Source organism: Gordionus sp. m RMFG-2023, chromosome 4 (assembly GCF_954871325.1).
Source record: "Gordionus sp. m RMFG-2023 chromosome 4, tfGorSpeb1-WG-v2, whole genome shotgun sequence".
In the NCBI taxonomy this organism is placed as follows: domain Eukaryota; kingdom Metazoa; phylum Nematomorpha; class Gordioida; order Chordodea; family Parachordodidae; genus Gordionus; species Gordionus sp. m RMFG-2023.
In genome coordinates this window covers 28012955-28027082 of record NC_088778.1, presented here as the reverse complement: position 1 = coordinate 28027082, position 14128 = coordinate 28012955, and the positions used below count along the sequence as shown (strand labels likewise).

Here is a 14128-nt window from a genome sequence, read left to right as displayed (position 1 = left end):
TTTTTTTCTATAATTTTGGCAATTTAAACAATTCTATAAGAACGTCAAGCATAAAAAAAATTTTTCGCAGCATATAGAGTAATGTCTCTAATATGTTATCCTATATATTTCTGTTAAAATTTATGTATTATATAAATATACTATTCAAATAATTTTATACTAAATTAAATTCAATTTTTTGCTATACCCACCCATAACATCATCCAAATTTTAAATATATATTTGAATTTATTAATATAAATAAATTAATGTTAAAATTTTTCTAAATTTGTATTAAATATTAGGGAACTAACTATAATTTAAGATGGAAAGAGTCAGAAATATATCTCATTTTTCAATACCACTGCTAAACGGGCAAAGGTTTTGTTATACAAAATAAAATTTACTCAAGACGGAACGAATTCTAAATAACCTCAACCATTATAAATATTATATTAATTATTTGTGATAAATTATGTTATTATTTTTCGAAACTTTCCAAAGCTTTTATCGTATTACTTCCCGTATAAATATCTATCCATTTTAAAATACAGATGATAACGCCACTTCCAGAGAAAAGTTTTTTGTGTAATGATACCCGCAATTTATTTTATTTATTTCCAAACAAAAGATAATAATTTGACCAATTATATTTTTCTATAAGATAATATTTTTTTCGAATCCCATTTCAGACGCTATTTAATTATAAATAAAAACAAACTGGTTTGATTTTTATTAACGATTAAATGACTGAAAATTTCTTTTATAAAAATTTTATATTATAAAACTAGAACTTTTCATCTATTGTTTGGAATAAATAGAAAATATTTGGTAATATTATCCAAAAACCGCTTTGAAAATACATTCTGTCTGGAAATGGCATTTTGTAATATCATTTCTTCACAAAAAAATTTCATAAATGATTGATATCCATCATTTATTTTATTTTTATCAAGTTTTAAATTTCGATATAGAAGCTACAAATTTTTTAAATCAAAATTGAAAATGCCTGTGAATTCTGAAGTTATAATATTCTATTTTATAATAATTTAAAAATATTACCTTTATAGGAAGTGCAAAAGCATTCAGTTCACACACTTATATTTCGTTCATTAAAGAGAACTCATGATATGTTTGTTTATCATCAATCTAAAACTCCTCCAGATCATTATGATCCGTAAATAATTCATTTTTTTTACTTCTCAAATATTTTTTTACATTAGTTACCTCTTTAAAATGGATATAAAGGCGAAATCAGATTATAGTGATATAGTTGAAATTGCCTTAGAAGATAAAATCAGTAGAAATAGTGATCAACAAGGTAATTCTATATGTTCATGCTAATTAATAGTATACATATTTTTATAGATCAAATAATTCCATTGCCACCAAGGTATAGTGATAATAAGTTGTTTAATTTGATTATAATATTGTTTAGCATTGATTCTACTCTTGAAATTGAATCAAAGAGCCTTGTACCTCTGGATTCCAAAATTAATATAAATCAAAGCAATGCAATTGTTTCTAATAATACAAAGAATACTTCAATAAATCCCATGCTTAGAGCACCAATATCTATCAAACCTGTTTGGCACCCTCCTTGGAAATTATATAGGGTTATTAGTGGGCATTTTGGATGGGTTAGATGTGTTGATGTTGAACCAGGAAATGAGTGGTTTGCCACTGGAGCTTCAGATAGGATAATAAAAGTTAACAAATTGATAATCAGCTGTTTTTTAATAATTTTTGAATTGTTTAAATGCAGGCATATAGTCAAGAATTTACTTGGGAAGAGGGCTATTTTTTATAAAAAAAATCTAAATTCCATTTTGAAGTTATTACAAAAAATTAGTGAGTTTATTAGGACTATAGGACTAGTAGCTAAAAAAACTAAATAATTTGTAATTAATAATACCCAAATAATTATTGTGTTAATCTACATTTGAATTTATTATATATTAGAAATTAAACCATATTTTCTTATAAACATTTTAAATTCTCAAGAAAATCAAATTTTTTTCAGCACATATTTATTTTATATTGATTCATAAATGACCATTTCAGTTTATTCCAAAAATAGCAAAAATTTTTCCATTTCATAGTTATATGTCAGTTGTATGCAATTAATCATTTATAACAAAATTTTTATATATAAAATTATATTTTTAATTTATAGTGAGATTTATTTATACATTTTTTTCAAATCAAGCAATTTCTATTCATTTTATATTATATAAAAATTTATTGGCTTCTCCATTTTTGCTCACAGATTGTCATCAACACCACAAACAAACAAAACACAGACTATCATTAAGATATTTGGTAAGACCATGCTACTACTAAGATATTTGAAGAAAATCCCCCATTTTGCCTTTCAAATTTAAAACTGGGTGTAGTGAACAATGTAATGACTGACGTCTACCACGCTAATGAATTTAATTAATCAAATTATTTTCACTCTTTAAACTAAAGTTCCTTTAAAAATCTACTGGATTTTGAAAACTATAACTGTCATTCTCAAATTATAAATTAGTAATATTGATTTAATCGAAAATTTATATAATATTAATAATTTAAGTTAGCGAAAATTTCTGAATTCTTCATCTAAAAAGTAGTATTGGCTTTGCTTTGTGCATCTTTATTTGCATTTTTGTTTTTGTAATTTATCGCTTGGGATCCAAGTTCCAATTTTTTGCTTACTTAAATTATTAATATTATATAAATTTTCAATTGAATGAATATTACTAATTTATATATAATATATAGTCGATTTGAGAATGACAGTTATTGTTTAAGGACCAGTAGATTTTTAAAGGAACTTTGGTTTATAAAGTGAAAAAAATGTGTTAGAATAAATTCATTTGTGTAGTTGATGTCATGTCAGTTGTTATGTTGTTCGATCAACCAAATTTTGAATTTGAAAAGGGGAAATTTTCTTCAAATATCTTTGTAGGTGTTGTCTTCTAGGCAAACGTCTAAATGATAGTTTGTGTTCTGTTTGTTGTTGGCGGTGATGACGATCTATGCAATAATTTTTTTTTGTAATATAAAAAGAAAGAATAAAAATTTCTTGATATAAAAAAAATGAATAAATAAATATAAGCTAAAATCTCATTAAAAAAATTATCCACTCTTAGTATATTATTTCTTATAATATAATTTAATTTCCATTATTAAATGATCATAAACGTTAAAAAAAATATTCTTATTTGAAGTGATCTTTTTCAACCATTCTGCTCTCTAACTTTGTATAAGTGATTACTTGATAGTGGGGTTTTTTTAATTAATATTATCTGCATTCCCGCAAAACTCCCACATTTAATTTACAGCATTTTAACGTTTATAAATAATAATTTTGAAAAACAATTAATAAAGATCCTTTGTTTCTGTTTAAAATTTATTTATTTTTTGAATATATTGTCTCTTATCAGATCCAAAATTTTTACTTGTATAATAAATTAAGTAACTTCTTTATATAAAATAAAATTAATTTAATTTAAAATATTATCTTTTTGGAAACATAATAAATAAAAATACTGAATTTTTAAGTACGATAAAGCAGAAATTATATAGGAATAAATAGGGAAGGTCAATATGGCATTTTCATTAACCCAACCAAAAGATCTGTCATAAAAATTCACAATTTGAAAATTTTGATCTGACAACTTTTGGGAGTGTTGGGAAAATGAATTTGTTCTCCCCCACCCCACATCTAAGTGTCTGCTCAAAAGTTTTAAATTATAAGTACAAACCATATAAAATTATATTTTTTATTTTTTAAGTTATAGATATCTTAAAAAAATGGTGAATTATGGCTATCAAATTAATTTAAAAAATAAATTAGATATGGGACTTGGCTACTGGAACCCTTAAACTTTCATTAACTGGGCATGTGTCTGGTGTTAGAGGAGTTGTAATATCACCACGTCAACCCTATTTATTTTCCTGCGGGGAAGATAAACAAGTCAAATGTTGGGATCTTGAATACAATAAAGTAATTTTAACTCATAAGTTATTACACATAAATAATTATCCAATGTTCATTATTATTAATATACACTTAGAATTAATTTTTGTTTATTACTGAATAATTATATTTGAATAATAAAATATTTATTTTTAGGTGATAAGGCATTATCATGGTCATTTAAGTGCTGTATATTGTTTATCGTTGCACCCAACAATAGACGTTCTGGTAAGTGGTGGAAGAGATTCGGTTGTTAGGGTAATTTATACAGAATAAACTATAAATGTGATTTAAATTTTTATTTTTAATGTCAAATATATATTATATATATAACTTTAAAATTATTAAAAAGTTATATAGAAGTGAAATTACCAGAAAATGGCATTAAAGTTGCGCCTTAACTCTTAAGTTTATATAACACACTCTATTTATAAATTTGAAAAAGTTAGTTTTCATATATATATCATTTTAAACTAATAATAAATTTTCTTTGTTTCCTCCTCACCTCTCATCAAATAAGTACAATAGAATTCAAATGCCAGACTATAAAAAAAATTACAAATAATTTTTGACAAAATTTATCAGTTTAAAACTCTTTAATTTATTCAATAACCATTTTAGCCTTAATATTTGATTAGTAACCTTTAATCCTAATGACGGCCTTGATTCCTATATACAATACTACTCATCAAATCGCATTTATTTTTGGAGTCCATATTTCCATAAAAATAAAGGCTCAGCCATTTTTTATTAAATATTTGGCTGAAATCTTAATTTAAAATAGGCGCTATATCGAACCGTTTCACGACAACTAGCATATTTCTATAACAATAAAATAATATAGTGTTAAACTTTTGTTATTTACTATATAATTTTTTTAAAATATGAAAAAAACATAAATAATAGGTATGGGATATGAGAACCAAAGCTTGCATCCATATTTTGACTGGCCACTCAAACACAGTAGGAACCTTATTTACGCAAGGCACTGATCCCCAGGTTTTAGTTCAATTTAAAATATAATAATTTTTAGGCACTTTTAAAGATTTTTAAACATTTCTTTCATTTTTATATTAATAAAATAATATATATTTAAATTAATACCTTTTAAAAATAATATATTTAATATGAAATCAATTATTTATATTGATTTTAAATATTTTTAAACATTTCTTTCATTTTTAAATTAATAAAATAATATGTATTTGCATTAATATTATAAATTTAAATTAATATCTTTAAGAATAATACATTTAATATGAAGTCAATTATTCATATTTATTATAAATATTTTTTTGGGGGTATCTTAAGCATATGGATTGTTTAATAATATTAATTACTACCAACGATATATTTTATTAAGTTATTAAAATATTTATGATTTATAATTAAGGGTTGATAACCGAATCAAAAATTTTACCAATGAACTCTTTTTTAAGGTTCAAGAATTGATTTTCAATATTAAAGATATTTTTTCACGGATTCCTATGTTGAAAATTATTTTCTATTTATTTCACTTTTAACATCATTGACGGCCATTATAGATTTGTAGAAAATTTTTTATCTCCGTTGAACGAAATTTTAACCAATTAAAAAAAGAACCCCCCTCCCCCCTTTCCTTAATTAACTAACTTGCCGAAATTTTAATGAGATGCAGTTTTAAATTGAAAATATCCAACCAATCAACTTTCACCCTTTTTTTTAAACAATAACTTTTCTAATAGATTTTATAATATTTATAGAAAAGATCCATAAAATAATTAACATGATATTATGAAATAGGTTTTGATAAAAATATGGCCTGACAATCTTCATATTAAAATTTAAATAAAAAGACGATTTTGAACAATTCGAATTTGATTATTTTTTTAAAGTAAATAATAGCGTATCATTTTGTGAATATTTTTAACTAATTGTGGTGTATAAATATTTATGAACCCATCATTTTTTTATTATAAGCCAAACTTCGACGATCCTCAAAATCCTGTACTGTACCCTATCCAATATCCGGTTTCATTTAAAAATGCTAATTTTTTTTAAAAAAAAACAATATATAGATAATATCCGGGAGTCACGATAGTACAATAAGATTATGGGATATCTCTTCGGGCAGAAGCATTTCCACTCTCACTCATCACAAAAAAAGCGTTAGAGCCCTAGCACCCCATCCTAGAATGTAACGAATACAATCGAATTTTTTAAAACTAGCATAAGTTACCCACTCTTTTTTAGACTACCCCTGATTTGTTTCAAGAATTAGTTACCAAAAAATTCTGATCACTCTGTAGGTCTCCTAATGTAACATTATTTATACATCTAAATTCATAGATATTTAATCTAGGTTTTCATTTAAAAAATATTGAAATTTCTAAAAACAGTTCATGTTCCTTGTTCGTTCGAAACTTATTTTCATGTTAGACTAGCCTATTTAGATTTTGAAATAGAACACTCTAGTTTTGTTTTTATCTGTCTAAGGGAAACTATATAGTCGATTAAACCGATTTCTGTTTAGAAATAATACAAGTCCCTTTTTTTAAGAATAATATAGATTTTTCAATTTTAATAATAAAAAAACGAACAAAAGGTACATGTTCGCCTCTGGTTCTCCTGACAACATAAAGCAATGGTCCCTTCCCAAAGGCGATTTTATGCAAAACATGAGTGGCCACAATTCCATCGTCAACACGATCTCAATTAACGAAGACAATGTTTTAGTTTCAGGAGGTTTAATTTAAAATTTTCTTTAAATATAAATTAGGCCTAATCTAAACCGATTATGAATCGAATAGTGCATTATTCGTATTCAATTTACTTAGGTATAAATTTTATTTTAGTCAGTAAATTAATTCCAACTAGTAAAAACCATTTCACAATCACAAGTTGTTGATGTATCTTGCTGGTTATTATTCGCAGTGGCAAATGATTACATTTTTATTTAAATAACATATCAATAATTATTCCGAATATTTAAATAATTGTTTATTCTAATTTATATTCCTTACTATTCTATTCGTTTTTGAATAGGCTTCTATAGTAAATTATTAACATCCAATTTACCTAACCTAACTGAAAAATATTTTTAGAAAAAATAAAAATCTCTCATTTTTAAATCACGTTTTAATTACTAAAATTTTATAGATTAAATACACCATTTATTTCGAATAAAAAAAATTTCTAAACATTTTTCTACCTAAATCTTTTAGATTTTAACATTCAAATGTTTCACATATCCTGGAGACCAAATTTCATTAATGACAAAACATTCATTTTTTTCCGAACTTTAATATACAAATTAGAACTTTTTGCATGGCCTTTTCTAATTCTAAGCTTCTCCTGCCCGCTTTTTTACAATAAATGAGGATTTTGGTTTCGTGATTATTTTCTAATAAAACTCCTCACTTATTTTTTAACTACTTTCACATTTGAAAATATTATTTTGCCTCGCAAATATGAAGGAGATAATGGAAGTTTATTATTCTGGGATTGGAAATCGGGGCATTGCTTTCAACGCATGAAAGTCCCCGTACAACCTGGCTCCATCGAGAGCGAATCGGCTATTTTTGCCTCAAAATTCGATATTTCCGCCACCCGTCTCATAACTTGTGACGCGGATAAGACAATCAAAATGTACAAAGAGGACGATGAAGCGGTTATTATTTAGATTTATCTATTATATTAATATTTTTTGTTTTTAGATAAATGATTTTAAAAATATAAAGATGTAAGAAAGTTAAGGAAGATGGGGAGGATAAGAGGCATAAAAATAAATACAGATATGTTTACCCTTTTTAGTTAATAGCTCTAAAATAATATAACAAAATGGGAAAGTGTTTATAAAAAAATGGAGTTTGGTGTTATAAGTTACAAATATACGTTCGTATCCTGAAGTAACGAGTCATTAAAATATTTTTTTTCTTCCTGTATAGCAACTTTATGAGTCGTGGATTTCCTTGAATCTGTCTCTTCTTATAATTATTTTTAAAAGGTTAAAGTTATTACGTGTATAAATGTAATTTATTTCTAGCAATTTATTTATTTTGTATATGTATCAGTCATTTTCATGATGGAAAACTTATAAATTTAATGTTTCAAAAAAATATTTAAACAGACCGAAGAAACTCATCCTCTCATTTGGAAGCCAGAATTGTTAAAGCGCAAGCGTTACTAAATCAGACAATTATAATCATATATTTTATAAAATTTAATATATTATTTATTTTTATAATATTTTGTTTAGCAATTATATCATCTCTGTATATTGTATTAAATTATGTTCACCTAAAGGTACAAAACATATAAAAAGGTATTTTATGGGGTTTTTTTTTATTTCTATTTAAATTTTACTATTGTGAAGATACAAAAACTATTTAATGCAAGAGAATTATATTTTTTTATAATAGATATTACAATTCCAGATATTGGTTGGAATTGGTTTAAGGTTTTTTTTACATGATGTCATATCCGCATTACTCCAAAAAGCCTTAACCGAAAATTTCGGCATATCTTCCAGCTTTTAACTACAAAAGAATACACTGCTTTATTTTGGCCTGTATCTTTTTGCAACATTATCATGTCAATCAAAATAGTTTAATGTAAAATCTATCAAAATATAAAATTTCATTACATCAGAATCTTTTGTGATTTTAGTTTTCAGGCTCGCATTTTTTTTTAAAAAAAAATTTAGATTCCAAAAATTATCTCGTCAAGGCTAAGACTTTTTTTTTCTTTAAAAAAACAATTTATTTATATTTAATTAAATATCATTAAAGTTAAGGTATATGCTATCCTGAATTATAAAAAATGAATTAAAACGGATGCCAGCTGACGAAGGCATAATATATTAACAGAATGCAGTGGACTTGAAAATAAATAAATAAGCATTTAAATACAAAAATATAATTCTATAAAAATTTAGTATACCATTTAATAAAAATTGGCGATATTTTTGAAAATTATAGAATTTTTTCAAAAATGGTTTTGGACATAGTCTTAAGAGTTTTTCATTAGCTTAATTAATTTTTTGACTTTTTAGGACATAGTCTGAAATGAAAGTAAAAAAATAAATGATAATGTTTATTATACTACTAAAACAGTAGATAAAAAAATAATTTATAAGTTGAAATCTTTTTGTCAAAAAATCAAAGTTTGATGTTTCATGAATGACCGCTAAATAAAAACTAACGCTCTAAAATAACTTGTAATTATGAGTATATGATAGAGATATGGTGATTGATGTTGGAGAGTGCTGTGTATTTGTTAAAATGAATAATGTTTTTTTTATTATTATGTTAGAAGGAAAAAAAAGAGATGATAATTAATTAAAAGGTTTTTGAAATTAAATAAAAGAATTATATTTTTATACGAAAGTTTTTAGATTTAATTGTAAATTAAATAAAAAAAATTATATTTTTTATACGAAAGTTTTGAATTTATTTTAAATTGAATAAAAAATTATTGTTTTGGTACGAAGAATTATTCTATGGGAATTCTGCCCGTGGAACCATAAATTCCACATTTCATTCTAACTAAAATATATAATAATAACGAAAACTCTTGATAAAATCAGAGTTTGATTTTTTTAAAAATATAAAGTATTCCTACCATTATTTCTAGAATGAAAAGAACAGCTATATTGGGATCAAAGAATTGCTCCACATAGGCTCTAACGAGATTTTGGAAAGGGGATGAATAAACGAAGGTCGTTATCACTCCTGGGTACCAGGTATTCGGTTTTGTGGTGGCTTCAATCATAATATAGCCGATCTTATCATCTAAATTAAAAAAAATTTTAATTACAACTACCTGTTTGATTCAACTATCAAACATTTTAAAAGATAAATAATTCAGGTAGAGATCTGCAAAGTTAGGTCCGGGCCGCACTCGGGCCTAATTCTATTTAAAATAATTGGGTTCGGGCCGGGCCGGGTCTAATATTTTTAAAAAATTTAAACCGGATCGGGTCGGATCTTGGAAATTTTTTTTAAATATATCTAAATTTATCAATTTTATATTAAATTTTTTATGTAAAATAAAAATAAATAATTTTATTTATTGAAACTAAACTCATATAACATATGTCTTTTACTTTGAGTAATTATAAAAATTAATTTCTATATTTAAATAAATTCGGGCCAGGCCGGGTCAGTAAATTTTTTTAAAAAAATTATGGGTTCGGGCCGGGCCGGCAAAACTTTTTTAAAGAATTTCGAGCCGGGCCGGGCTTGAAAAATTAGGACCGATGAAGATCACTAAATTCAGGGTTTCAAAATTCACAGACGTTCGGTTAGTACATTTAAAACACGGTTCAAACCTTTTCCCTTATAAACCTATAATATGTAATGAGAAAACACATTATTTCTTTATTGAGCTGATTAAATTATTTTAGATTTTCCTCTCACATAAATTAAGTGGCTGCTGGTACTGTTAAATATCAAAAAAATAATTATGATACGTATCATTTCAAAATTGATTATTGATCTTTATAAGAGTTGGGATATCAAAAGGTCAACACGGCATTTTTCGAGGATTGTTTCAGTTCAGGGGAACAATTTTTAACGATTCGGTTTATGGTTCTAATTTTTAAAAAATCAAATAATTCGAATCGAATATATTGTTTGAAGGGAATATGGTGAAGTCCATCCCTTTTCGAAAAATCTAAACGAACCTCATCCCTTATTCAAGAACTAAGGTAGAGCCTATGTCGGGAAGAGGCGACGATTTGTAAAAATGTCCATTATGGGCTCGAAATATTAAAAAAAAAATGTTTTAATTCGTCAAATTTTTGTTAATTGTATAAAAAAAAAGGTTTTAATTTGAATTTTGTATAGGAAATCTTATTTTGGCGGTCACCTTTCTTTTAGTATTAGGTAAACAATTTTTAAATACTTTACTGGCAGGACGGGCTATACTTATTAAAGATTAACATATCTTAATATTGCATATTTTGTAATATTATGAGGCCTGCTATTTTTAAAACTCGATTTCAGGGGTAGGGTAAATTTTTTGGTGGGTTATCTTTTATATTTTGAGATGAAATAGGACAAAATATATTGCTACAAAAATTAATACTTTTATTATAGATCTATTATCCCTTTCGTGCCCAGCGAGATCATTGTCATCAAAATTTTTAATCAATTAATTTTTATATTTAAAAAAACTAATGGTTGGTACTTAGAGATATTAATTTATAAAACAATATTTATTATTTTGTATTTTATCATTTGTCAAAATCATTATTTTATTATATCAAAATGTCAAAATCATTATTTTATTATATCAAAGTACAAGTATTTTTTGTACATGGGAAATATTCCGGGCGCGAAAGGGTACAATAATATGGCTGATCAACGACCAAATTTATATATTGCAAACAATCATAGACATGATTTACCAAATAACTTTATTTCTCCTAACCTTTCATATGTAATTTAAAAAGTTTAAACATTCTCAGCAAGCTCATATGCTATTATAATAATGCATTCATTGTAAATTAGGGGGTTTTTAATTGAATTCATTATCTAAAAAATAGATCCTTTATATTCACAAAATTTTCATATTTGTACATGGGAAATATTCCGGGCGCGAAAGGGTACAATAATATGGCTGATCAACGACCAAATTTATATATTGCAAACAATCATAGACATGATTTACCAAATAACTTTATTTCTCCTAACCTTTCATATGTAATTTAAAAAGTTTAAACATTCTCAGCAAGCTCATAATGCTATTATAATAATGCATTCATTGTAAATTAGGGGGTATTTAATTGAATTCATTATCTAAAAAATAGCTCCTTTATATTCACAAAATTTTCATAGTTGGTAGTAGAAATAATATAAGTTAAGCTATTCCTTTTAAAATTTCTGAAAGGAGTATCATTATAATTAAAAAGGATTAATAGCGAAAATATTTTTAGGATGGCAGGGTTTGTGAGGGGGTTTGCATCCAATGATAATCCTGCTATATGCCACCATTTTAGTTTTAAAATTTAATAATCATGCTTTATTATCACGAAAACCTATAGGGAGAACCCTTAGATCCTGCTTAATTTGACTTAACATAAGTCCGATTTATTTCTTAACTCTTGGTATTTAGAAGGTGGAATTTATCTAGCATCCCCAAAATAATTGTTGACTTGTACCATACTTACACACAGGTTTTTCCCTAAACCGCTCCATATGTTAGATTTGTTCACCCTCGCATTCCCCCTCCCCTCTTTTCCCTCACCCATTCAAGTCTGCCCATAAATGATTTTACCCACCTACTTCTACAGAAAAGGGGGGGGGGGGGTATTAACACCTTTTGAACTGACTCATTCAACAATAGTGTTATTTAAAAGGCATATTTTGGGTCAATTTTTAAAAGAGTCCTATTAAAGTCAAAATAAAATTATGTAAGCCTTTAGATTTAGGAAATAGATGGCTAATGCTTTCTGCCATCTCTGAGCAAAATCTCCAGAATAATATTAGTTAAGTTGTTATCTTAATTGGGATATTTTTTTAAAAATCGGCCCGAATTGATTTTTAACAAGACCTCAACAATCTAAACCCTTATTAAGAATTATTTTTTAAAATATATTTATATTATAACGGTAAATAAAAATTAAAAACTTAATATATACATAGTGAGATAAGCCTGTATTATATTATATTCAATTACTAAAATAACTGATAGAGCTTTTCACCTTGTGCAAATAAATTTGACAATTCAATGGTGTCATAACTGTAAGAATAATGCAATTAATTTTAGCATGTGAGTCGGTTTCTTATTTAATATTTTTAAAAAAAATATTTTTTTTCTTATTATTAAGGCTGTGTCCAAAGTATCAAAAAAATTTAATCGCGCAATTTGCGCAAATCTAGCGAAAAAAAAAATATAAGCCATTTAATGGAAAATTAAAATGTTGACCTAAATGATTTTTTCAAATTTCTATAAATACCAAAAAAGGCCAAAATTTTAATTTTCCATTAAAAATGGCTTATATTTTTTTTTTCGCTAGATTTGCGCAAATTGTGCGATTAAATTTTTTTGATACTTTGGACACAGCCTAAATAATTTTAAAAAAATATCAAAAATTTTAATTAAAAAAAGATTACGACACCTGGGATTCCCAGGCGGTCACCCATCCAAGTACTAACCAGGCTCAACGTTGCTTAACTTCGGTGTTCGAAAGGGAACCGGTGCTTTCAACGTGATATGGTCGTAATCGAAATTTAGATGTTATAATTGCTTATAAAACATATCATTTTAATTAATGGCTTTATATAATTAAATTTAAAATATTAATTTTATAGATGTTGAAGAGTAAATATTTAGTTTGTGTGTATGGTATTAAATATACTTTATTAATAAATTTTATTAAATATTAAAATTTAAGAGTAAAAGAGGTAAAATTGTTGCAATGTATACAGTGAGCATGTATTTGAAATATCAACATTTATGTGATGGAAATCATATTGAATAAAATTTAAAATAGAGGTGCTTTAAGATTTTTGAATTTTAAATATGGGTTATAGATTGGTCTGAAATTTTTTTTGCAGAGATAGCCAGGCCTGATCAGAAAACCATGGGTTGAAGGGTAATTATTTAGTTTGTGTGTATGGTATTAAATATACTTTATTAATAAATTTATATAAATATTAAAATTTAAGAGTAAAAGAGGTAAAATTGTTGTAATGTTTACTGTGAGCATCTATTAGAAATATCAAAATTTAAAAATGTGACAGGTTTAATTCTTATCCTTACATCAGACCTATTTTTCTGGATCAAAATTTTCCTGGGCTTGGGAAATATTTTTCACCATTAATATGGACTTGGACATAGCTTGAGAAACATTTTTCATAATTAATATATATCTAAGATTCCTATAAATTTTTTAATTTTAAATATGGGCTAGAAATTGGCCTGAAAATTTATTTTAAAGACATGGCAAGGCCTGATCAAAAACCAAGGCCCATGCAACTTTCATATTCTGATTGTATTTTTAAATGCATTGTGACCTTTTATATATTTTATTTCAGTCCTCAACTATCAAAATTATTATGGTCTTTTGCGGGTTTGAGAAAACCAAGTGCGAGGACCTGGCTTGGGAATTTTTTTAATATTAGGCATAGGTGTAATATTTAACAGAGAATATTTATATGGCCGTCAGGTAAAATCTAATTTAAATATATTTTTATT

General features: G+C 25.7%; 1 protein-coding gene and 1 non-coding gene across 2 annotated transcripts; one reads left to right on the top strand and one right to left on the bottom strand.

Moving 5' to 3' along the window:
* Window positions 1-969: 969 nt before the first annotated feature.
* LOC135927893 (pleiotropic regulator 1-like) lies at window positions 970-8252 on the top strand. The gene is made up of 12 exons (XM_065464138.1): window positions 970-1002; window positions 1050-1156; window positions 1203-1300; window positions 1348-1372; window positions 1418-1688; window positions 3824-3973; window positions 4103-4204; window positions 4853-4945; window positions 6004-6122; window positions 6531-6670; window positions 7402-7595; window positions 8055-8252. Exons 1-12 carry the CDS (start codon window positions 985-987, stop codon window positions 8112-8114), a joined length of 1377 nt encoding a protein of 458 aa, XP_065320210.1. The 5' UTR covers window positions 970-984; the 3' UTR covers window positions 8115-8252.
* Window positions 8253-13037: 4785 nt separating this feature from the next.
* Window positions 13038-13156, bottom strand: LOC135929219 (5S ribosomal RNA). The gene has a single exon (XR_010572526.1). It is a non-coding gene; the product is annotated as a 5S ribosomal RNA (ribosomal RNA).
* Between the last annotated feature and the right edge of the window lie 972 nt (window positions 13157-14128).